Here is a 25,725-nt window from a genome sequence, read left to right as displayed (position 1 = left end):
CGCACTACGATGATAAGATTGCACTGTAGTTAATGGGACGCATCTTTCATTTCGGTTGATAATAGCAATGAAAACAAGCCCAGCCAAGATATATGTAGATGCACTTCTTTTTAATAAAGTAGGTCAGATGAGCGGAAAGCTTTGTATTTTTTTATCAAAGAAAGTAGCTTAAAAACTAGATATAAACATATATATGGTATTTATAATGTTACTTGTTTATTAGACTGTAACTGCTGGTAATGATAATATGCCACATAATGCGGTCATAGTAGATAATGGAGTGCCAACCACGGGAACGTAAACAATTCGCTCATAAAATAATTAAGTTACATACAGTATACGGGAAGCAATTATTTATTAAACATATATGTACATATATCATCACAGCTTAAAGACTATTAACGAAGATTACCCAAGAAACACTTTAGCGAAGACAATTAGAGAGAATTACGTGGACGCAAACTTGCTGTAGTTGGCAAAGTCATCCATGTTCAATTTGAAGTCCCGCAGATTACTATCGGACCAGAGATCGAATTCCCGTATGATGTCGGCGGTGAGCTCATCCTTGTGGCTGCCCACGACTCCGCGTCGAACGAACCTGCGAGGAAGATTGGTCTGATTAGCCTGCTCCTGGAGAGCACATGATCCAAAGACTTACCTGAACTCCTCCACCTCCCTGCCGGCAGCCGCCTTCATGCTCTCGAACTCCTTGACGTGGTTGCAGGCGGGATTGTCGCGCATGCTCTCGAAGGAGAGGTGTCGCTGCATCTGCTGCATCTGCTCCTGGCTGACACTGCGCTCCAGGAACTGGGCCACCTCCGAGATAACCTGGCCCAGCTGGCCCTTCATCCGCTCGTAGCTGGTGAAGAAGATGTTGGGCTCGTGGCGCAGCTGCCAAAAGTCCAGGATGTGCGGCCAGCAGGGCGTGAAGTTCACATAGCCGTCGATGAAGGAGTGCATAAAGTCCGACTTGGTGCCCTGGTAGCCCACCATTCCACGCCAGTGGTGGAAGTACGAGATGGCCGCGTCCTTTGGGTTGCGGTACACATAGATGATCTTGGGCCTCTTGCTCCAGATCTGCCTCGGCAGCATCCAGGCGGGCAGATGGGACTTGATCAGGCGCGGCGATGGTAGGGCATTCGCTGCGGCGATGGTGTCGTGTGGCACATTGGGAACCACGCCATTGAATCTGGAGAGGATTGTTGGTTGATTAGTATCCTTCACTTAGCTATGCTGATGACTTGGGAACGCACTCAAGGAAGGGCGATCGATGCGTGAGATCCACGCTCTTGGCCGTCTCAAAATCACACTCATTGATCACCAGCCAGGCCAGCTCCTGCATCCAGGTGGTGCCGCATTTCGGAAGCGTGACAATCCACACGTCGTCGTCCCGCACCTCAAAGTCGTACACCCGATCCAGGACCGGCTGGAAAGTGTCCGCCAGGCGGCAGAAACGCTGCTCCCAGTTCCCGACCACCGGCACCGACGGCTTGCTGCTGGCGAAGATCGAGGAGTAGCCGCCACTGATGGCCAGCTTGTCGATCTGCTCGAAGGGCACGCTCTTGGCAAAGAAGCTCGACTGGGGCATCTTCGATATGGGGTGGCTAGGTGGCTCAAGTGGGCGAACGATTGATCGAACTGATCGGCTCGGCAGTTGAAACCGCATTAAACGCTGCTTGAGAAACACCCATGGATCGGCAGCAGAATCTCGGCTCTTTCCTCGACTTGGAGATGGCAGCGTGACACGATCGTTAAGGAAGGGACCTCAAATCGGAATTAATGGCTTCCGATTTGAGGTCCGTGGATATATAACGTAGGTTTATTAATATAAAATAAACACTATTTGCTTGCTTCGGTGACTTTAGCATTTTGCGAAATAGCCTTAGATATGTCTACCAACTAACTTGTCAAAATCAAATTCGAATTGTTCAAAAGCACTTATGTATATGAGTTTTGGCCCCAATATCACGCATCCATCGCCATCCAATCGCCAAGCGGTATTATGCAATTAACGCGTAACCGGACTCGTTTTTTACACATATGCGACACGATTTTGGGCTGCATGAATCGATCGATGGTGCTGTAAGATTGAATGACGAAAAGACTTTCTTTGTCCGAAACGTTCGAAAGAAAGTTTTCGGGCTGGAAACGCTCGCATTGTTTACCTTTCGATCGAGGCGGCCAGGTGAAATTAAGAAGACGCATTTGGGCAGTCGTCGGATTTGGAAGAATGACAGTCATTAGCTACGGATAACAGGTTGTTTGCATTCACAGAGGGTGGGTCTCGCACCAAATGAATAGGTAGATCATTATTGACGAAGTGAATATGAAATACTAATGGGCAATACTAGTTGGGCCCCATAAAGAATCGCAAATTGGCCTAGAATGAGCCAAGTTGGCCAACAACCTTGACCCGATGATCCCCCATATTCGGATCGGTGGCTTTTGTAGATAATTTCCATTTTGCTGGATTTTTATTTGTATTATTTGCGTTTTGTTTTGTTTCTTGTTTGTGTTTGTTTTTCTTTTGTTTTTTGTTGTGTTTGGTTTTTACAATAAATTTGACTAAATCTTAACATTTATAATCCTTAACCTGCAAGGAGCAAACAGATGTAGTAACAAATATACATAGTTGTATGTAAAGATTTATCATTTGTTGTGTTGTGAAACATGTAGTAGTAGTACCGTATCTATAAATATTATATGTATACATATATTCTTCATAACGTGTAAATTGTTTTCGCCTTTTACTAGCAGCTTTTGCTTTATTTATTCAACTTTTGCGCTCTTGTAACTTACGCGATTAATCCAATACATTCAATTTGAAACACACACATATTAACAACATTGAATATGCAAATACATTTATATTCTCCTATCGCTCAGTTTGATTTTTCCGACCTAAAGTGATCAGTAGTGATAGTGATACGAACGTGTGGGTTGGGAACGGAAAATGTCGGCTGGTGGGTGGTGGTTTTTGGTCGGGTGGAGCAGACTGGTTGTGGGTGGGTTGCTGGTTTGCAGTTCAGGAGGTCGACAGGGACAGAGGGACTTGTATACGTGTATATAACTTCTATCAAAACATTCTGAAGCACGGATTAACACCTGCGGTAACACATACAAATTACTGTAACTCTGTGAATGAATGCCGATATCGTATGACATATATAAATATATATATATATATATATGTATAATATGCTTCGTAAAAGTTGTATAAATTGTATATATATGTATATTGTATATATTATTTTGCTTTTCCATTTCATTTCTTCATTTTAGTTATAACAAGAACGTATTATCAACTCGTATTAATAGATCTGGTTTATATATGTATATGTAATTTGTTCAGTCAATTAGATAAAAAGATTTCAAAAAGGATTTCACTTAATTGGTAAACATTTGCGTTTAGTTTGATTTCTCATACCGTATGCTTAGAAAGCTAAACAACATTAATAGTATTAGTTAGGGATAGCTCATCGTTTCGCGTTTTTCTTCAGTTAGGAAAGTAGGTAACTAGATAATTAGGTAGTAAAAGGGGCCCCATAGGATTTCATATGTCTCAAGAGTGGATTCGAATTAGTTTGTTTCAGTTTTACTTGTAGTTGTTAGCTGGTCAGCTAGTCGCTAGTGATAGTACAGTATATATATGTATATATGTATCGTGCTTGCCGCGATCTCGCCCGCATGTGCATATGTATATATGTATAGTCTTCATCTATGCTATGGCCTCGTACTCGTTCCGAACCCGAATCCAAATCCAAATCCCAATTCGAATCCGATTACGAATCTGACTTGGACAGCAATTAAACTATATTTACTTGGCCTCGCAGTATTTAACAGAGATTGTCTTCATGATGGGAGAGAACTACATGCTTGTAACACTTGGGTCGGTAGTACCGCTATACGGTCTACAAAACCGTTATACTGTTATTATACATTATACCGTTGCCAGGTACAGTGGAGCGCACGCCATATGATCTGGTCAATATGCTGTGGGACTTCTTGCCAGCTTGCTAGCTTGCTAGCACAGCATGCTACTTTGCTAGTCTGCAAGTCTGCTTTCGTTAGCCTAAACACATACACATTTATATGATGATGGAGGGAGGGACTTACACACTCACGCACACACAGACTCACATGGTTTATATAGTTATATATAGAAATAGAAAGTTCGCTTCTTGTGATGCATCTTAAACATTTAATTTTGAGTCCAGCCCAATAATTGTTTACTTGTTTGCCTTAGTTAGTTTTGCTTTGCATGATACCGCATTTGTGACACCGCACAGGGGCACCACTTCGTAAGCCAGCCAGCCGCCCATTTCGGGCCAACCGCCCCCAGTCCGTTGGTCCGTTCAGAGATAAGTGTGGGGCAGTCCAGGGAGCGGGTGGACTCGGGTGGGCGTCAAGCCGTGATGAGCTGCGACTTCAGTGGGAGGATTAGGCCGAGAGACTGCGGGTCCGGAGTCAGACGTCGCAGGACCTTCGACGCCGTCACTAGAGCACGTCCTCCATCTCGTTCTCGCCAATCGTGGAGGTACCTGGCGCGTGGGCCGGCAGTGGCTTCAGTAGACCCGAGAACAATCTCCGGAAGGCCGTATGCTATTTGGAGTTGGCCATCTTGCCCACCGGTGGCTGCTTGGCCATGATCTCCGCCAGCGTGTTGACGCCCTGCTCGTCGTACTTCTTCCATTGCGAGTAGTTGATCTGCATGTAGGTGATCAGCTGTGGCATGTCGATGAAGCCTGCAAAGGACGTAAGTCATTAGTTACTGGTCTGCAGGATCTGCCGCGTGGAACTCACTCTCCCAGGCGTGCATCATGTCCTGTATGATGTATTCGATGAAGCCGATCTGGCTCTTTGGTATGCTGCAGGTGGCCCGATCGAACATCGGCATCACGATGGGCAGGTGGCGCTGCTTCTCCTCGTCCGTCTGCATGAAGTACTCCTCGGCTATCCGGCGGGCCCACTCGATGCAGAATTGCATCGGCCTGGCGGGATTGCTCACATCGGCCACTTTGATCAGCATGCGACGCATGAGTATGGACGTCTCCTCATCCGTTTGGGGATTGTGCTGGTAATGGAAAGCATTAACTAGCTGATTTCCTAAGGTGTCTCATATGGTGACTTACATCACGCGGCTCCTCGCCGCCAAAAACGCTCACGAACTTGGCCAGGTGCTCAAAGTGGCGGGTCATCTCGGTGGCCAGGATCATGTCAATGATGGTGCTGCGTGCCGACTTGTATGTCTCCTTGTCCAGGTTCTTGAAAATGTTGATCTTGTCGTCGCCTGGAAGTATGGGCACACATAACATGAGTTCCAGTGAGTTTAATCGATTTAGGAAGACACTCACCCAGTGTCAGCTTAAAGGTGATTGCCGCGTGATGGTTCTCCAGCACAGTCAGATCATTGTATAGAACGGCCAGGGCGTCGTTGGAGTTGCACAAGAAGGCGGATGAGCGACCAGGATGATCCACATCGTGGGCGGCGGCGGCGATCAAGGCAGTCGCCTCCTCCATGCGATCCATCACCAGCATATCCTTGTTGGTTAGTTGGGTGATGAAAGCGCCAGTGGCCTATGTTGAAATTCGAATGTTATGAGATTGTTAAGGCAAGGATTTGCTTTGAGCAACGCACCTGCATCACATCCGCGGCATGGGTGCTGTTGTGATATGTGTTGCTCTTGCGGTAGTGGGCTTCAATCACTGCCAACCACGCCTTGCACACGTTCTCATCGATGTTCAGGGTGGCAAAGACGTCGAAGCGGCGGAACATCTCCATGCCCAGGTAGAGCAGCGGGTGGTAGTCGGTGATCTCCTCCAATTTGAAAATATCAAAGTCCCAGCTGAGAGATTCGTCAAGTAGTTCCATGATGATGGGATTGGACTGCAAGGGATCGTACATGGTAAAATATGATAAGAGAACCCTCAACTGACTACCCACCTTCATTTTGGCGGGCACAATGGCGGCAGTTCTCGTGGAGCTGCCAGTGCGTATGATGGAGTCATTCGAGCTGCGGCGCGATGAGTACACGCTGGGACCCTGGAAAAGTTAGAGGTATCGCGTTAGATGTATCCCATGGGCAGGAGTTGGTGGACCTACCGTTAGCAGGGCACCGATTAGATCGGTGGCTATGGGATCGTCCGTTCGTATCTCCTTCATCTGCGGACTGTAGAGTCCCTCACGCTTCAGGAACTCCAAGACCTTGTCTATGAGACGCGCCTCATCGGCCGAACAATTCTCCTGTACTTGTGATAGTAAATTGATTATCTAATGTGCGAGTGCGCAGTGGTTGCGTTTGATATTGTTTTTGTTTTTGATTTGATTTTGGTATTTTCGGTTGTGTTTGTTGGTTTTGTACATTTTTTTTTTTTTTTTGAATTTGGTTAGCGACGCACAGCGAGCAATTCGAGCGAGCGAGCGAACGTGCGAACGAACAGTTTGGTACATTATTTGTAATATTTTTTTTTATGAGTTGGTTCATTGTTCGAGAGTACACAAAACATAAAAGTAAAAAAGAGAACATAACAATTAAGAGATAAAAAGAGAATCAATGTAAGAACATGGTGGCTTAGATGTGCTGTTACTGTTGAATTTGGGATTAGTAGGCATTAAGTTATGACAAATTAGGAGCTCAAATGGGTGAACAGTGGAGCAATGTGGGTTAAAAATGACCCATTGTCGGTACTTTTTATGTACGTCAAATACATTTGGGTAGCTTGGAGTGTGCGTGCTTCCTGCTTGCAAATCTTTAATTACATGCTACAGCAGTAAAAAGTCCCTGGTTGGGCGCCATTTGTTACTAAGGTTCCTGTTCGGGCGCCACTTATAACAGAGCTGGGTTTTAAACCCTTTCGATTCGATTGCGAAAATTTGATTGGCTAATTTGATAATTAAAAGCAGAGAGCTGGCTGGTCACGAAACACCGATGGTCAAAGTCAGCACTACTCCAATCCGGTAAATGCATTTGCCTTCGGATTTCAGTGTGTGTCGGTGCCTGTGTCGTGGGGTGCGGGTGTGGATGGTCTGTGTGCATGTGCTTGTGCAAATATTGTTGCTAATGTTATTGCTGTCGCTGCTGCAGTTGCTGCTGCTGCTGCCGTTGCTATTGCTGCATATGCTACGGGGCATGACAGGACACCTGGTCACCAGGACACACACACAGACGGAGCACGGACGGACAGAGGCACACGGCACAGGCACAGGCACGGACGACAATTTAGCAATTTAGGCAATCCAAAAAGCCCTCCCAAAGTTGCAACGTGCTGCAGCCACAACCCAAGTGCGGAAGCGGAGTCATACTTTAGTGATGGGTGCCTCCAGTGGCAGCGACGTCAGCTTGGCCAAGCTCGTCCTCCGCAATCCGTCCGAGGCGATGGAGCGGACATCAAAGCTGCAGCGCCGCACCGAGTGCAGGGAGCCCCGAGGCGCCTCCTTGGGCTGCGGCAGCGTGGCTATGAAGTCCATCTGCCCGCCGGGCACATCAAAGTTGAAAATCAGGTGCGTGGGGGCGCTGTTGGTACAAAATTGCCAATTAGACTCGCTCGATTGCGGGGGGATCGGTGGACGAATGGTCACTCACCTGCCTATGCAGGCCACCGGCACGACGCGCACGTGCATGGGTATGCCCTCCTGGCTCTTGCGACGCACCGTCAGGATGCCATCGAACTCCTTGATGTTCTTGCACTGCTCGCTGATGGTGGAGAGGTCCGACACAAATATGTCCTCCAGCTGCTTGCTAATGATCTCGTCCTGTTGTCCAACGCGGAAATCTCATTAATGCCGCAATCGCAAACAATCCACCCGCCCACGCAGACCCACTTACCAGCCGCATGTTGAGCAGCCTCTCGGTGGCACGGTTCGCGTACTGAATCCGCAGCAAGTCGTCCGTGATGAGCACCACCTCCTTTAGCCGATGCAGAGCCGTGTAGAGGGCCTGGGGGGATGAGTGTAGGGATTGAGTGTACATACAGTGCGGGTTTACAATTTCATTGGGCTGCAGGACAGCGCTTGCACGCTTCCATTTAATTGAATTAATTTGCAGAAGCGAATGGCCGAGTGACGGTGCGGCATTAACTAGATTACCTGTTGAGTGGACATGACATTGTGCGGCCGGATGATGGAGTGCAGTATCTGCTTCAGTTCCACACTGCACATGGCCAGGTTGGTCGTCTCCGCTACGCACTGTGAATACACAAGACACAAGGTGGCATTGTAGCATGTGTTTCGGTTTCTGTTGCTGTTGCCATTGCTGTTTCCCCCGACCAGATCCCTTCCTCCGATGGGGCAATTAACGGAAACTTACTCTATTAACGCCAGCGTCCAATAGAGCAATTAGCACATCATCCTTTTCGAAGAAACTGCAAAAGTCGTTGGGCGCAAGTCGTTAGTGGAAATTGGCGTCCAACTACTGAGCACTGAACTCACCTCTTCTTGCAGACTGCAATTATTGTCGTTAAATGGTGGCCGTGTGTGTGACGAATGGTTCTGTGGAGGCGGCAGGCACCGAAAAGAGGAGACGCCAAGTTTTATAGCAAAGTGAAAAGTTTATGAAAATGGAAAAGTTTCGAGAAGTTTGGTGGCCAGCCCAAGCCCAAGCCCAAACTCGACCCGAAACCCATTTCACATCTGGCACTTACTGCCCCAAACCACTGCCATTATCACTACCCACCTCGCAATGTGCTCCGCATCCAGGTTCTTGGAGGAGCGCGCATCAATTATGATTAGGTGGTAGCACTGGGCGGTGGCGTACGACTTCTGCAGAGTGTCCAGGGCCTCCTCCTTGGACTTGACCAGCGTAACGTCCAGCTGGTGGCGCTGGCAGGCCGCGGTGATCGCCTCGCAGATGCTGTCCGACTTGTGGAAAACCAGAAGGGCCTAAGGGCGAGTCAAAGCCATTGCACTGATTGAATTGTCCCATGCTCAAAGATGGTCCGAGGAGGGCTTACCTTAAGTGGGGGATTCGGTGGTAGCACGGTTGGATACTTCAGGTCCATGAGATTTCGCTGCATCAGGACATGAAAAGAGAAGGGAAGAAAAGAGAGTGGTGGGGAGGGGGGGATGGTGTCAGAACAGGTGAGACAACGTGTAAAATTTAATATAAATCTGCAGCTCCTCCGGCTTTGCCATCAAAATAAGAGGGCTTAACCCGGCTTCGCATTGCGTATGTACAGACGTATCTGTGTATCTGTATCCCTATATATCTGTATCTACATGTATATACCCCAGTCAGGACGTCCGTTGCGTGTGTTTCGTCGTTCGTGTCGCTTAAATGATGATAAATTAAAATAAAATTGCTTGCTGCTGATTCTGACTTATGTGTGGCACGCTCGTGCGCTGCAGATTTATAATACGAGCACATTAAATCCACCGAAGGTGGGCTGGGCTCAGTGTCAATCAGAGGAATGAAAATGTAATCGGAAATGTATCACAACATGGCATAAGACGCGACTAAGGCGGCAGATTGATGGCCATGCCAATGCCAATGCCAGTGCCGAGCGGAAAAGTTGGTCCTGCGACGAAAGCTGAATGCGGAAAGCTACCTGGAAAGTGCGGAACTCCTCCTCCTCCGTCGGTGGATTCTTCTTGCCAGCCACCAGAAGATGGAGTTTCGGCACCCTGGGCAATCGGCGCTCGTACAGACTATGTGCCTTGCGCTCCAAGCAGTTGACCTTGCGCCGAAGGACCACCGAGTCCTCATGGTCGTGGCCCGGTGTCAGGGGCTCTTCCTCCGCATGATTCCGTTCCCCCTTCGGGTCTGTGCTCCCGTCGAAGCTCAGATTGTTCAAGCGGAGAGCCGGGACGTCCAGGCTGCGTATGGCCTCGACTATTTCCGGCTGCAGTGCACTGCGTCCTCCTCCTCCGCCGAAGGACACGCTCAGCGGCCTTGTGTTGCGGCGCAGTGGGGTCATTATGTCACGACTTTCGGCCTCCACATTCGCCTCGTATTCCAGCTCCATTTCCTCGGGCGTTTTACTCGAATTCCGTCCCACAAATGGCAGGGAAATGGCCACTGGACCTGAAGTGCCATGCAGAGGCCGAGGCGGAGGCGGAGACGTGGCCGCCGAAATCGTTTCCACTTTCATTTCCGGGCAGGCGCCCTCGCTCTTTGGCCGAATGCCTCCGTTGGCCGGCACTGCCGTTGAATCTGAGGCCAATTCCAAACCCACATCCAAATCCAAATGAGCAGCGCTTATCAGCCGGCTGCGAATGCTATCGTCATCTGGCAGCGGTCTTGGTCTTTCATTACGGTTATCTCCACTCCGATCGGATATAGCCGCGATGGCTATGGCATACGGCTCCGTATCGGAGTCCGGCTCGCTGGACGGATTTTCTCGGCCGGCCGACGAAGAGGATGACTTCGCGGAGGACTTGCGGCGAAAGACTTTGCTAAATTTTGGCAAGCAGTTGCGCATTCTGCTAATTATAAACCAACACTCGACCACGACCACTGGCCAGAGAGCAGAGAGTGGGGCGAAGCAATCCGTAGCGCAATAACAATGACAGCGACAAAACAATTACACTCGCCACTTGAGGTCCAATGTCTTAGATCAATAACAAGTTGTTTGCATAAGCTCCGCGAACATACGAATAGGAACAGAGAACGCGGCGCGTCGCGAGTGGCATTTCCAACTTTTCCACGCCGTCCTCTAATGCGACAATCTCGATCTCTGCCTCTATCTAGATCGGTATCAGTATCTGTATTTGTATCTCTATCTGCGGCTGTCTGTATCTCGATCGGTGGGTGATTCAATGCGGAATCAGTTCTGAATAATTCACAGGTTTCGTGGTCGAAAGTAAGCGACTTCGCGACGCTCAAACGTCGAACTGAAACGGAATGAACTGAGTCGCGTTGATCGAGGGTATAATCTCTTTCTTTGCCTTTTGATTTCCCACCTTCAATGTTAATTGATTTGATTTCTCTGGTAGCGTATTGTTTATAGGCAAGCCACACAAGCACACACACACACACACACACACTCGCGCGCGTCGTTGGTGTGCGCGAGCGGCTATTTAAAGCGGAATGTAAACCGAAAAGCGCAACGCTCTCCGCTCGGCCCGCTGCCATATAAACTGTGTTGCCCGTGATAAGATACCTTATCAAAAGACGTAACAGCCATGTGGCTGAGATCGCCCGACCACCCATCACCACCCCCAGACCCACTGAATGGTCGGTCACAGTGTGTGAATTGGCAGACTCACCTGGTAGACGTCCATCGGCTCATCTTCCGGGGTGAGAGCGAGGGCTAGTGATGACTTGCGGTGACCTGGACGGCTGTTCCCGCCGGATGAACTGGTGCCCGATGTGCCTGTGCCTGCGTATGTGGGAAAACGGTTAGAAGAGGGGAAAAGCGTTAGGAGGCGAGGAAAATTCCCTGAAAAGTATGCTACGTTTCCGAGCGTTTCGGTGCTCGCAGGCGCTGCATACTTGGGGGCTGTCGACAGCACGACCACAATCAAAATGAATGGTCACCACACACAAACACACGCACACATAAGCAACCACTCAGTTACCAACACTTTGACAGGGACACGCACGCACATTAATTCCTCTTGTTGCACGTTTTATTTAATTATAAACGTTGGCATTTCAGAAACACTTTATAAACGGGCACACGCACACGCACGAGAGTGTGTGTGTGTGTGTGAGTGCCGGCGAAAGGGTACAAAGGTCCTTGGGGGCGGCGCTCGAGCCTGGGCTTCCTATCTGTCAACCGAACGGGGGATCCCCCGAGGAACTAAGCCGCACAAATTGTATTTCACTTAATGAGAAACAGGTCCGGCCTTCCAACAACCCACTTTATGCTGCTTTATGCTGCGCCGAGCAAACTAAACAAGAATCCTGCGAAAAGGATGCCATGAGGAAATGAAAAGGAAAGAAGAAAAAAAAAGAAACTTGCAATCCAATTGATCGACCTGTTCAACCTTCAATAATTCCCAGCGCATTAAAGTTTGTGTACATATTTAAGTAGGGAATTTCAAATCCATATTGAAGCTTTGGGAGCCCCGCATACCTTCGCAGGCATTCTGCAAGCAAAGTTGCCTGGCAAAAGTTTGGGGGAAATTAAAATTCTGCGGCTTCTCGCAAGTTATGTGTGCTTAGGCCCAAACAATTTTTAAGACCCCAAATGATTGACCAAACAAACTTTCTGTGTAACGAAATTTGTTCGTGGCTTTTGTACGGATTCCCTGCAAGCAAATTAAAGTTATCAACAAGGCATTTGGGTCTTGTTCTGAGGGCTCTTTTTCGAGTTGATAAGGAGTATCCACATGGCAGGCTGCTTTCTTGTTAAGTATGCATTATTTAAATTATTTACAATACTTGTGTTACGACATTTTAAAGAATATAATGCCAATTTATGCCTTCAGTACACACAATATGCAGTCATTCACTTACGAGCTTATATTTTGTGAATGCAATTATTAAAAAGGAATTTTCTGCTAAGCACTTATTATTGCAACTAAACTACGTTTAGTGGATTGTGCTTTAATTAATTATGTTTCTTCCACTACTCAATTTAATTCCCACTAATCCACTCATTTTTGCTCTGCGGACTGAGCTCTCGTCTTTTTAATGTTTTTCACCTCTTGAATGCATAATTTTCATGCACTTGGTTCTGGGGAATGCGATCATAACTTTTCACATCTTGCTCCGTTGCCTAAAGTTTTAAATTTCTGCACAAGCTGGTGGCAATTCGCTTAGCTGCCAACATTTACTATAGATGAAAAGGTGATGAAGAAACTTTCATGCTGATTTTTAATTGCCAAGACCCCTGGGCAGGAGGGCGTCTTCATCATCATCATCATCATTTCGGCCAGCCCAAGTCACTCCCCAGTGGACACGCATGTTAACCGCATCATCAAACTCCACTTTGACCCCAGCAGAGTGGAGGCGACGGCGGAGGAACCTTACCCACATTCAGCTCGGACTCGGAGGCCGGACGCGTTAATGAATCTCTGCCTGGTGTCGTGGACGTGGGTGTGGCCGTTGCTGTCGTCGGATCCACGGCTGGAGATGGGCACTGTCTGGCCCCCAGGGCCATTCCCATTCCCACGCCCACGCCCACGCCAACTGCCCCGCAGTTGCAAGTGCCGGCGTTGGGAAGGGGCATGGTTACGGGAATAGGCAACGGCAGTGGCATGGTACCCTCCTGGCTCACATGGGCACTGCTGATGGTTGTGGTGGTCGTGGTCGTCGCCGATCCAGCCAAATTCGGTTGGCTGGAAATTATCATTGTTTGTGCTGTTGTGCTTATTCGTTATTTATTTATTCCCTTCGCTTGGCACTACCGCTTTTCTTGGTGTTTTGCAAATGAAGTCACACAAATTCGCATTACTTTCGTGGCATTATGCTAATTGTCATTTATGTGCAACAGTTTGTTTATCTGGCTGCGGCATTGATTTCACACAATTAGTGCGTAATGATAAACTGCCCCACATGCACACCACTACATACGCACAGACCAGCAGATACGGCGCACGGCACAGCACAGCACTCTTAATATAAATAGCCGCCGGAATGGGGCATAAACAAAAACTAGCCGGGGAAAGTACGGAAAGTAGTGGAGAGTATGGGTCTCTGTGCCCAGTACATACCCATACCCATACCCATACCCATACCCATGGCTGTACCCACGAGCGGACGGGATCCGTGTGCGTTGTACACGCCGTGGGGACAGTATGTTTGCGCTTATTCAAATGGGTCGGGTGTATCTTATCGTTGGTGTTATTTTTCGGAGCAGCCGGGGAGTAAAGTGGAGCGGAATGGGGCCGTTGGTGGGTGGTGGTGTAATCTAAGCGAAAATCGATAAATTGTTTAGATAAAAGGCGGCCAGCAGCCGCTGACGTCTCTGAATTTCGGGAGCACCTCAAAAACTGGACCCAGCACCACGTAGTGCGTACTTGGTGTTCCAAGTTACTTACTGCCTTGGCTCGCACTCCTAATCATAGTACAGAGTACAGGGTCACACACAGAGCGGCGGGAATCGCGGGCGCATCTACTTTTTTTTGTTCGCCCGAGAGCAACACTACCTAACTTCACTTGCACACGCGATCGAGTGGCGAAATTGCGGGGGATAAACCCTGAATCAAACTGGCGCAGCTAACAAAAAATATGGAAAATAGAATTAAACTCGAGCCGGAATGGGCGAAACGTCCGTTCTAATCCGGTATGAAGAACTGTTTGCCAGATGATAATTCTCGCACGGATTTTCAAACTGCCAGAGGCAGTGGACTGCGAGCACCGACTGCGACTGCGACTGCGATGGCGACTGCGATGGCGATGGTGACAGCGAATGTGCGCTGCGGCAAAAGCTAACGGTCTGTTAGCGGCAATCCGTGAGATACTTTTGGGTGCGCTTATAAGGCGCTTAGCGTTATAGAGGCAGGTGCAATGCCATCGCAACCAAAAGCACTGGCAAATTCAACTCAAATTCTATGAGCGGATTAGCAGGGGCTCCCGGTCAGTCCCGCTGGCCGAATCGCATTGGGCCCTCGGTTTTGGGGCCTTTTGCGCCTTGGGCCGTTGTCATGGCGACCAATTAATTTGTGATAAGATAATATCAGGCAAGTTTGCTCATAGTATTCAGATGTTTAGGCTGTGTGCGTCGAGATACGGCACAGGTTCGGATACAGGTACTCTTGCCCAGATGCAGATACAAAAACGGCCAGATACAGATACAGTTACAGATAGGCCGCAACGCGTGCACAATCTACATCTGAGGGCTACAATGGTTGGTTGGCTGGTTGGCTGGTTAGCTGAATGGCTGGATGGCCGAATGACCGAATGGCCCTGTGTCGAAGTCGGTATCGAATCGGCCAGGCGGGCCTATCTGGGCCGATCTTCTTGACTCAGCGATAGCCGCCGGCTGGACTACTGGACATATGGCCGCAAGAGGAGCGGTGTATGGTAATGGGAAACCCATATTGATAGGGAGTACTCTCTCTCTGTTCGGGGGTAATCTAATCGGCCTCTATACCTTCACGTGGCGGCTAAACTATACGTAATTTGTGTAAGAATTGTGCGAGAATCGCAAAAGTCGTGGTAGTCACCACGGGCTACGCGGGCGTCATCGCTCAATTTCCCATTTTATGGGGAACGCTGATAAACTGCAGAACTTTGACGCGTGGGATTAGCCGCCTATAATGAATCGAGTAGCGTCGAATCGTTCGACGGATCGTTCGGTTTGTTTTCTTTGGCTGTGATTGATGTTTTGGCGCCATTCCCGTGTGCGATCCATTGTTTACGGGGGCTCGGTTTCGGAATCGGGCTCGCACTGAGATGCGTATTCGGATTTCAATTCGGATTCAGATTCTGATTGAGATTCAGAAAGAGAAGTGCGAGTTCGTCGTACTGCGATGCCGATCTCGCTCTCCTTCTGTTCTTATACGGCTGCTGTGTGCGAGTGGCAGAAAACCAGATACTGTCATGTGAATTTTTGCATATTAATTGAGGCTTTTTCACAGGGCGTTATTCGGACAACCTACAACCATCAATGGGTCAAAAATGGTGCTCTGAATTTGGGGGGTGGTTCGAGGCTGGAGGCTGGATCTGCGTTACTCTGGGTGGGGGGGTATCTGCGTATGTGGTGGCGATGGGAGACCATCGGAGATCTATCCAGAGATCGCTACTCGCTACACTTGCTGTTTCTGCCGCGGTTGTTGGCACACTTAGTTGTGAAGTTTGTTTTGATTTTTAACACTTTTTTTATATTCGTGCGCGGCTATGCACACTTTTGTTGTATTTTAGAGCACGCTAAGCTGTTTTTTTCCACCTCGGGCGAATGCAGCCAACGAATTTCAGCGCGTACATGATTTTCAGTCGGCTCTATGCGTTTTTAATTGCAATCGCTTTGGATCGACGACTGGTTGGCCCTGGGTTATATGTTATACATGTTGTGCGCCGTAGCCACGACTTGGCCAAATTCAAGCGACTCCAGCTGCATTAGATGGCGATTCGTGGCGACCAGTTTGCAGCTGGCGGTCTCGTCTTTTTTATTCGGCACTTGCATCAAGCGCCTTACTTCTGCACTGGCTATATAGCCGCCGATTCCGATTCTATATGGCACGGGCACTGCGATTCACATATGTATGTTGCGGCGACGTCGACTGCAACTGCGACCGAACAACCGTCGCGGCGAAAGAATCTACAGCAACTGACTCCACAACTGGGGAGCAGCTGTTGCGGTCACTCGGAAAGAGCGAGCTTTGCTTTGACAATCGAAGCTCGCTCTCCGGCTCTCCGATTTCTCCACCCCAATCCGATCCCGATCCGTTTGCTGAGCACGATCAAGTTTCACCGATGCTCATGCGCTCTCTGGGCACGGCTCCACTGAAAGGGGCAGCCAGAGCGAGAGAGAGAGAGGGAGAGAGAGAGAGAGAGTGCGGCAGAGAGCGGGAATCTGTTAATTGGACGGCGACACAAAACAGCTGCGCTTTGGATCCCCGACAAGCGCCAGCTGACTCTTACGAGTCTGGGATCGAGTTACCTGGACAAGCTGTTAGCTTGCACAGCACTTCTGATACCCTACATTACAAATGAAAGGTGTAGGAGAACAAACTACTAAAAATCCTATATTTCCTAATCAATCCTAATCCCCATTTATCTAGCATTAGTTTTGACAGCCACTTGAGTCGATTGGCTATAGCTTGGAGCATAGTAAATCATCAGAAAATCTGAAGAAAAGAAAATGTGCAACCGCTTTTGAGATTCCCATTGATAAGCACTACTACGAGTACTATCAAACAGCAGAGCGGAACCTCTTGACGGTGGAGTAGCCTCACTTCAGATTAGAAGAATCAGAACCAGAAGCAAAAGCCCAAGCAGATTTCCTCAATCGCAGCCCTTATCTACTTTGATAGCCCCTCTATTGAGTATTGAAGGTAACCGACTCCTCGCATTAGAGGGTATTACGGAGGGAAATGATGCTGCCGAGGTATCATATAGCAAAAAACACGCAGAGAAACGATATCAAAGCGCTCTAATGATTTCAGACTAATTGTTACAAGCGATTTAAATATCAAGCTCCATTTAATCGATTTAACAAAAATGCAACCTAACCATCAAAGACACAAGCAATTTTCAAATGGCCACGAATAAATTATTCAAACTTTTTAAAAATTCTTTCCAAACTATTTCTGCTTCCTTCTTGAGAACCAAGGCGGTGGATTATTTCGGCGCATGAAAGGATGTTGGCACTTCCATATCGGGTTACTACTTGGAGCAAATCTTAGCGTTAGTTACTTGCTCTACTTACTTCCAGTGGCCCGTCGCACTACGCTGTGTGTAAAGTTGCCCAGGGCGGCCACCGTCACAATCGAGTCCTTTTTGCCGGTGCTCAGCTGGTGGAAGACAAGAAGTGAACACCGGGAGTACGGGGGCTCTGGCCGAGCGCATTGGGTTACCTTTTCGTAGTCGGCCTCGCTCTTGGTCTGCAGCGGATTGAGGAGCACCTGGCCGCACAGGTTGTCTCCGGCCGTGCTGCCATTCCCGTCGCTGGGGGGCTGCAAGGTCACGCCCCCACAGCTGCAGCGGCGCAGGCGGCTGCGCCGCAGCTTGATGCAGAAGAGGCGGCTCTCGTCCTTTTCAGAGGCGTCCAGCGGCAGGGATCCTCGTTCGCCGGTCTGACCAGCGGAAGGGGCGGGGGGCAAAGTACTCGGAGAACAGCCCATGGCTAAGAAGTCCTGCTTCTGATCCTGGCCTGGCTGATTGCGTTGCGGTTGCTATGCTAAATTGCTCTTGGTTGCCTTGTGATTTCGGTTTTGCAGTGGGCTCCGGTTCCGTATCCGGATTTAGCCTTTGCGGAATTGCACGTCTTACTCCTTCGTCCTGGACAGTGCGGCTGCCTTCTTGTGGTTGCTGCTGCTCTGGTTCGATGCTTTCGATTCTGGACGATGTCGTTGTTGCTGGCGATAACATAATTGAAACATTTTTGGGCTGCGGTCTGCTGATTGATTGACTGATGGCCAGCGGAGATACTGGTCACATGATCCGGATAACTGCAAGAGGGAAGAGCGAAGTGGGTGTTGGTTAATTGGAATACCAGGCGAGTGCAATGGGCTTGCTAACAGATTTGCATGTTAGATTGAATTGCTTTCGTAAGTCCGCGAAAGGTCTTAAATCCATTAAAAAGGCAATCAAGCAAACAACACATTTTATATAACTTTATTACCCGCTGTTTCCTAGCTAATTAGCTTTTAAACAACCAGTCCTAAATATGAACAATATAATGGAAGGCTCTAAAATAAACTTATTTATGTAAACCTTGCACTTCAACTGAGCAGGAGCGTGTTAAGCCCTAAAAAGCGTCTCATTAATGGAACCTCCTTTTATGTAAGTAGATGTGTCAGCTATCCCCTCAATCCCTAACTTTTATATATTCAGTAGCCTAGTGCGTACTGACCTACATTAACTTTGGACCTTCCCGCTCCTCTTTTTTTTTGATAATTCCCAGCTTAATTAGTTAAACTAGTTTAATTGACATTGATAAGCCAGAGTGATAAATGCGCGCTGCAGTGCATATCTGGTATTTTAATTCGATTACGAAAGCCAGTTCGTGTCGCAGTTTCATTGAAACTCTCATCGAATATGGACAGAGCACCCGCACAATTGTCAAAAACTCTTGGCGATTGTTATAAATTCATAAAAGCCCAAATATTGGCAATGATTATTGGAGCCAAGGCGAGAAAAATACGAAAATAAAACGAAGAAAATAATAAAACAGGGGCCCTTGAACGTGACCAGCTCGCTGCATATGAATAATGCCCAGCCGGTGCTATATATTTGCGTTTTCCATTCGCCAACGACTCCTGTCTGCCATATTAAGTTCGCGTCCCGAAAAGTTGACGAAACCTGATAGTCTGAACCCTCGGAGGCACGTATCAAACAATTGACTTGTGGGGATTTGTGGGTGTCATATATAATACAGCGCCGGGTACATATCTCTGACATCGATGGGAATGGTTAAGGGGAAGGGGAAGGGGAAGGGAAAGGGGATGGGAATGGGTTTGTGGATGGCGATGTCGATGTCGATGTCGATGTCGCCCTGTTGTTCTCATTCCGGCTGTCAGTCGGCTTTATCTTGGGGCAGGCAAATAGAAAAACCCTATGTCGCTGGCTCGTGTCTGCTAGCCAATTTTAAATATTTAGATAAAACCCCAACGAAAGCGAAAGAAGCAAATCAACTGATACGGAGTTGGGAGTACGGAGTAGGGAGTACGAAGTAGTTAATACGGAGCACAGTTCAGATTAGTCACCAAAAGTCGTACCCACTTCAAGTGGCAATTGGAGCCATTCGCCTCAACAGATCAAGTCTGCGAGTGAAATGTCTTATGTCGCTTCTCTGGGGCAGGAAAAACAATCCGAAGGGAAAGATAGTCCTTATCCCCGGCGACGTTGATTGACTTGCTAAAGCGAAAGGCTGTCTTTCATTCGCATTCGTACATAAACACATTCACATCCATAAGGACACTTGTTGTCGTCCCACTGTCTGAATCCGTTTGCATTGTTGGGGCCAAAGACAAAAGGCGTCACAACAGAAGACACCAACAGGAAGACAGGCGAGCGAAGGAAGAGGAATGGCAACATGAGTACAGAGAGAGAGAGAGAGAGATATGTCACTAAAATTGGTCATATATTTGGAATTTTTAATATCAGAGAAAATTGTGAGTTGAATTTGAAATGATTAAAGGCTAACTTTTGCCATGCCAAACTCCAATCCTTTGCACAGGCACTTTAATCTATATGCAGTGTGACCTTGCTCTTAAAGTAAGGTCCAAATTATTTTGCGAGCTAAGGTCACGCTTATTTTGAGCTAAGTTCCTCCCACATTTTTCTCCGTGCAGCATTCGATGCCGCTCCAAGCAAACTCATCCACATTTCTAGCAATGAGAAAACTACAATAGAGATGTCGAGAATCAGCTCCGCGTACACATCAGTCTATGGTTTGTTTGTTGATTTAAACAAATTATTTTTAGCCCGACCATATTAAAATGAACAAGTAATGGCTTTCGCCATACACTCAGGCTCATTTAGGTTTTCAAATAAATAACGAACGCCGTGAACGTAGCATAATTTGTTTACCGCCGCCCCGGGACGAGATGGGATATTGCTGGCATTGCTCAGCCGCCCCATTGCTCGGCCAGGCTGTGTGCCTTGCTGTGCACTTTATCGGGGCCTCGAGCTCCTGTGCGGCGCCTCTCGGTATGCAACTAAAAGCTCGAGTGCCAAGGAGTGCCAAATTCTATTAGCGGTCCCCGACGTCGACGGCAACGTCAACTCATTAGATGCAGCCAGTCACGGATGCTTGGCCCCAGCAGCCAGCCCGGAGCTATTAGTATGCAGGTGCTTGTGGGCACTCGGATAATAGCATCATCAGGACGGCAGTGTGCGAGTGCGAGAGCCCCTAATAGAATTTCCTACCGATTACCGATATGTACTCAAGAACGTAGGTATTTGGCAGCCGAAGCCGGGCCATATACGAAAAAGCTGGCCGAGACCAAAAAAGATGATGAACATGGAGCATGGCGCACTCGCATTCGCATTCGCATTCGCATTCTAGCGAATTTGTATCTAATAGTTTTTGCACGCTGATATTTTGCAGCTGCCGATCGCTTGACTTCGGCTTTCTGTTTACATTGCATGCACACACGGATCCGAATCGGAATCTGAATTGGAATTGGAATCCGATCGACAACTATGTACATATATACAAATGCCGAATAATGTATCGGCCGCTCGATGTGTGCACTCGACTCGACTCGACTCGAGATCCATTACAAGTGCCTAATTTGACTCGAAGTCAGGTGTTGAAATGGAGTATTTAAGTTTACGGCCTGCCATATTTCAAGACACTTTTCTCAAATTAACGACTAGAAAAACAGTTAGGAGTTAATTACGCAATGCGACAACGAAAAATACAATTTGACTTTTAAATTGTTTTTTTTTTTTTTTTTTTGTTGGTTGAGTGTATAGCAGATTTATTTCAATTTATCACGAACTAAAATTCTGCCTAATCTCAGAACCTCCAATCGAAAACGTTCTGAAGAAAAAAACCAATTAAAAAGTGTGGCAACTAAGAAAACGTGTTGCAAATATGAATTTCCCCGCCCAAAAGTGGCAGTCCATATACAATTTGATGGCCCATTATTATCTCGTATGTGTCCTCCAATGATGAAAAACCTTGAGGGTGGTCTCTCGATGAATTTCATGTTCAGAACGTGCGTCACAAGTGTCAGATATGTATGTACATATGTAGCTACATAGCTCTAGCATCCTCGAGATACGCTGGCGATCGTGGACCTTGGGGCTTCACAATGGAACAGCTACTAATCGCTTACAGGCGGAATGTTTGGACCGCCACTAATTAATAACGAACACGAAAGAACACTCCAAGATGCACATGTATGCGTGTGGAGGACCTATATGTATGTATGTATCTGCGACTGCTTACAATGTCTATGGGGACTGAATTTGCATTTCAAATGCCGATCTCAAGTGAGATATAACAAAATGGAGGAATGGGAGAGCAGGGAATAAGTGTCGCAACCTGGAAGATTAGACAGGGACGGCGTGCGTCGTAAGCGAGCGAGAGGGCGCTATGCGGAGCTGATTGCCCCAGTTGACAATGCAAATGCAAATGCAATGCACAGATACACAGATACACAGATACATAGATGCAGATACAATGAAATGGCACATTGAGCATAAAGTTGGACGAACTGCAGACACCATGGCACTTTCGGTTTACGGCTGACTGAAGTGGGTGATGGTACTGGAAGTGGGAGTGGGAGTGGGAGTGGGTGTCATTGCATTGCATAACCCCAGTCATAGTAAACATTCGAACGGATGGAATGTGTAGCCCCTTTGAAAACTCCCAATCAGTATGCACGCGAGCAGCCCGGATTTATTTGCTGTTAACAATAGCTGCGAAAGCACCGCGCCAACGCCACAACAATAACAATCCATTTTAATAAACAGTTAAAATCGGGAATTAATTAAGCCAGCCAACTGATTGGGCGACAGCCTATCGCATAGATAGTGAAAACGTACTGAAAACGTACACATACCCATACCCATACTCATAATCATACTCATATCGTACTCATACCATTAGATAATCGACGAAATGGGCCAGTCCGCGCGGGATGTGGCCGAAATAGAAACTAAATAGAAACACCACTGCTACATTTTTGGCCAGCAGCGCAATCCGAAATGCGAAATGCAAAATGCAAAACACGAATGGGGCGAAATGCGAACGCAGTTTGCAAACTTATCGCCTCCTGTTGTTTATAAGTACGAAATGATATTTTTCACATTGTTTATGACGACCAGTATGGGCATCATTGCTCACCAATTTCAAGCGCTTTTTATGTGCCTGCGTTGCGCCTATAAGAAGTCACTCGGCGGCGGTCAGGTGGGCTAGTTAAACTGAAAACTGCGACACGCCAGTTGCATGAAAATATTCGCTTTTATTCGCTTCATTCCATTTCATTTCGTTACGTTTCATTCGATTTTATGATCTTTTTCGAGGACGAACAGCGGACGTTGCCACCGCCGCCAAGGTGATTCTGTATAGCCATAGCTTATGTATCTTAAGGATACATGTGCTCCTTGGGAGCTGGTCAACCAACCTACCCACCCACGGATTCGTATTTGGCTGGCAGAGAAGGACCGCCGTAAATTGGGCGAATCGTGGACCAAAATATAGTAGTATGTCCAACCCCGCCGTACATATACAATACATTATCTGTTGACGTACCGAAACCAAAAATTTGTCGTTCAGCTGGTAGTTGTTGCTTGGCCGCCTGTTGCTTGTGATATTTTATGCACATAGGCGGGCAGACGTAGCTGTGCGCCGCTTCTTATACTTATTTTAATATTTATATCAGACTCTAGACTCTAGATATAAATTAAACAAATACACATGAGCACAGAGTGGGTGGAGTGGGTAGAGGGTGGGCAGGCGCACGCACACACACACACACACACTCACACACACGCACTCATAATAAATATTGCCGCACACACACGAGCACTTCTTCGCAATAACAAAACATTTCGCTGCTCTTTCTTCCACAAATTAGAATTTATTTTAATGCGCGGGGGTCACGTTCATAGAACGGATGTTGTTGCTGTTGTTGCTGCTGTTGCCGTTGACGCACAAGATATTGCAAAATATGTATACACATAGCTAACTACATATACTCGTATCCACACGGCGAGTTGTAAGCTGCAAACTCAAATTCAATGCATTAAAAATAATAACAATGGCGCGGTCACGACAGTAGTAGGAGCTATTGCGGCTATGGCAGCGGCAGCAGTAGCGCCGATAACGCTCCTACCGCCAACGTATCTGTATCTGAGAGATACAATTGGCTCACATTTACTGCCAACACTCAATCTGAACGGCACACACGCACCCCCGATATATGGCACACAGCACAACACACAGCACACACACACACGCTACATGTATATTGATCACAAATCGGGAATATGATTGTCGATTATTGCGGCCACGGAGATAACCGAATTTTCGGTGGTCAGCGGGTGGTGCAACGTGTGCTCTTGGGTGGTGGTATACTACTCCTACAGAATTCAGAACTCTGCTCGGTGCGGCCGGCGGCGAGAGGAGTGGAGGAGGGGAGAGAAGAACGCCCAAGATTCCGATTCACGAGATTCAGCCGCTATCCGCGTCGCGATCCGCAATCCGCAATCCGCTGTCCGCAGTCCGCTATTCACGATCCCCGATCGACGACGGTTGCTTGTCAAAGCAAAACGTCAAACTGATTTCTCGCTCAGCGATACGCTACGATACGAAATTCAGCAGAAACAGAAGCAGAAGCAGAAACAATGGCAATGGCAGGCAGGCCAGAAGAACGCGAACACACAGAAGAATCGCGGGGAAGAAAACTAAAACTAAAACAATCTCTGAGATACAAATTCGTGCGAGTGCCGCCAGTACGAGTTCGAATCCGAATCCGAATGCGAGTCCGAATGCCGAATGCGAGCGACAAGCGACGATCGCGAGTATCTGTATCTGCACTTGGCTTCGAAAGAATCTGAAGTAGCTACACAGCCGAAGAATGGCGGAGAGAGCCGGAGAGCGCGGAGAGCGAAGAGCTTCAAGAAAAGCTTTGCTTGTAAAGTAATAACTGTATGATTAGCCGCTGTTTTTAAATATAACAGCGAGAGAGCAAACAAGTAAGCACTCTTATAACTTAACAGTAGGGAAAACTGTGTTAACTGAGTGAACTACAGAAACATATGTATCTTGAAGTCAACATAAGTTATCAGATGTCTTAAAAGGATATATAATCTTAAACGTTCTTCAGAAAATTTCTTAAATAAATGTGAATAATTTACAAAAATTTGTCATTTGTATATTAGTAATGTGCAATTGAAAAACAAATTCAAGATAAATCCCAAAGTAAATATAAAAATAGAACATCATTTTGTTTTGTTTTCACTTCGATTGAGGACTTTCCTATCAAGTAACCGCACTTCAAACTAGGGAATCCGCATCTTTTAATGACTGAAATTAAAACATCATTAAGGCGAATTGGCCACCGAGCAATTGTCCGCAAAACATTGCGGCTTACGACTGACTGGACTAAAATAATAATAATAACGGAAGCCAATGAATCATTTATGGCATCGTAAGATAAGCTGACCCAAATAAATCGCGAACCCGTGAGTCACTACTTCACTACTTTTCGCTCGCAGAGCCAGCAAATATTGGATATTGGATGTGGGATTTTCCAGCTGAAGAGCTGCCATCCAGGAGCTGTCCAGGCAAATTGACAGGACGAAGGATCGCAGTTGTGGCCGTTACATTAACGGCTTTTCCTTCGTTCGCCGAGCCCCCGGCAAGTGCTTACACTCCAGATGGAGTCTGCACGCAACCAGAATCCAGCTTTATAGAGATTGAGCCCCCGGCAAAGGCACACCAACACACACACTCACACACACAGTCACAGCGAGCGCACGTACACATGAGCACTTCTTGATGAGCTTATATGAGCAATGGGATTTTTGCTGCCTGTTTTTGTTCTTTGGGTAATTGTAATTGCATTTGTGTTTGACCAGGGCAAGTGCCTCTATCGGTCGACTGCAGACACCACTATCAATTAGCCAGGAACCACAAAAAAGGAGGCAAGCTTGGGCGCCACAAGCCGTCGGCCACCCATTATTTGTTCTTAAATTTGAGCCATTTCATGGCACTTCTCTGGCCGGGAATGTACACAGCTTTAAGTTGGATGTGGGGTATTGGTTTACCTGGCCAACAGAGCCTTAGGATTAGAGGCCTTCACCTTCACGGAAAACACGACCTCCGTTCACTCCAGTTCGGTGGACAGTTTGTGGGTTAAAGCACAAATCACAACGGCGGATTGCGGATAGCGGACCGATAAAAAATCAACGTGCATTCACTGCCGAAATGTTTTCCCACTGGAAAAGCGTGCTGGCCGCGATTGTGATTGCGGTTCAGCTTCTGGCTTTAACCGATGCCCGATGGCACTAGATAGACACGATGTGGGCCAAAGCTAAAGCTAAAGCCAAAGCCAAAGTCGGTTGCTTTGGCCAGAAAGCGGGACGAAATCGCTGTGTCCGTGTGCCAGTGCCAGTGCGTGTGGCTGTGTGTGTGTATCTATATCTAAATATACGGCTGTGGTGTGCGCGCTGCGAGCTGCGTGTATCTATCAATTCTGCCGAAACCGAACTAAAA

General features: G+C 47.5%; 2 protein-coding genes across 13 annotated transcripts; both read right to left on the bottom strand.

Moving 5' to 3' along the window:
• Positions 1 to 339: 339 nt before the first annotated feature.
• On the bottom strand, positions 340 to 1,669 carry St1 (Sulfotransferase 1). Its single transcript, NM_137971.3, has 3 exons — positions 1,254 to 1,669; positions 659 to 1,189; positions 340 to 598 (listed from the first exon to the last, which is right to left on the bottom strand). The coding sequence occupies exons 1-3, from the start codon at positions 1,586 to 1,588 to the stop codon at positions 448 to 450; spliced, it is 1,017 nt and encodes a 338-aa protein (NP_611815.3). The 5' UTR covers positions 1,589 to 1,669; the 3' UTR covers positions 340 to 447.
• A 778-nt stretch (positions 1,670 to 2,447) lies between these two features.
• Pde8 (Phosphodiesterase 8) lies at positions 2,448 to 25,725 on the bottom strand. Of its 12 annotated transcripts, none has more exons than NM_137970.5 (20): positions 23,940 to 23,992; positions 22,759 to 22,898; positions 17,405 to 17,998; positions 17,257 to 17,341; positions 11,204 to 11,316; positions 8,950 to 9,006; positions 8,673 to 8,878; positions 8,429 to 8,488; positions 8,307 to 8,361; positions 8,087 to 8,185; positions 7,827 to 7,937; positions 7,584 to 7,753; positions 7,304 to 7,514; positions 6,104 to 6,244; positions 5,945 to 6,043; positions 5,639 to 5,887; positions 5,355 to 5,577; positions 5,133 to 5,290; positions 4,804 to 5,074; positions 2,448 to 4,745 (listed from the first exon to the last, which is right to left on the bottom strand). In NM_137970.5, exons 3-20 carry the CDS (start codon positions 17,669 to 17,671, stop codon positions 4,603 to 4,605), a joined length of 2,718 nt encoding a protein of 905 aa, NP_611814.3. In that variant the 5' UTR covers positions 17,672 to 17,998; positions 22,759 to 22,898; positions 23,940 to 23,992; the 3' UTR covers positions 2,448 to 4,602.

This window comes from Drosophila melanogaster, chromosome 2R (assembly GCF_000001215.4).
Source record: "Drosophila melanogaster chromosome 2R".
Taxonomy (NCBI): Eukaryota; Metazoa; Arthropoda; class Insecta; order Diptera; family Drosophilidae; genus Drosophila; species Drosophila melanogaster.
The sequence above is the reverse complement of the archived record's forward strand: the minus strand, read 5'-3'. Positions and strand labels throughout refer to the sequence as shown.

Excerpts from the sequence above, each read along its gene's own strand:
- St1 (NM_137971.3), bottom strand. The coding sequence starts at position 1,588 with ATGCCCCAGTCGAGCTTCTTTGCCAAGAGCGTGCCCTTCGAGCAGATC. Across the intron at positions 1,190-1,253 it reads CATCGATCGCCCTTCCTTGA|ATTCAATGGCGTGGTTCCCA; the intron begins GTGCGTTCCCAA and ends AATCCTCTCCAG. Across the intron at positions 599-658 it reads AGGGAGGTGGAGGAGTTCAG|GTTCGTTCGACGCGGAGTCG; the intron begins GTAAGTCTTTGG and ends TCTTCCTCGCAG.
- Pde8 (NM_001169804.2), bottom strand. The coding sequence starts at position 10,416 with ATGCGCAACTGCTTGCCAAAATTTAGCAAAGTCTTTCGCCGCAAGTCC. Across the intron at positions 9,007-9,543 it reads AGGAGTTCCGCACTTTCCAG|CGAAATCTCATGGACCTGAA; the intron begins GTAGCTTTCCGC and ends GTCCTGATGCAG. Across the intron at positions 7,515-7,583 it reads CCGGTGGCCTGCATAGGCAG|CGCCCCCACGCACCTGATTT; the intron begins GTGAGTGACCAT and ends TTGTACCAACAG.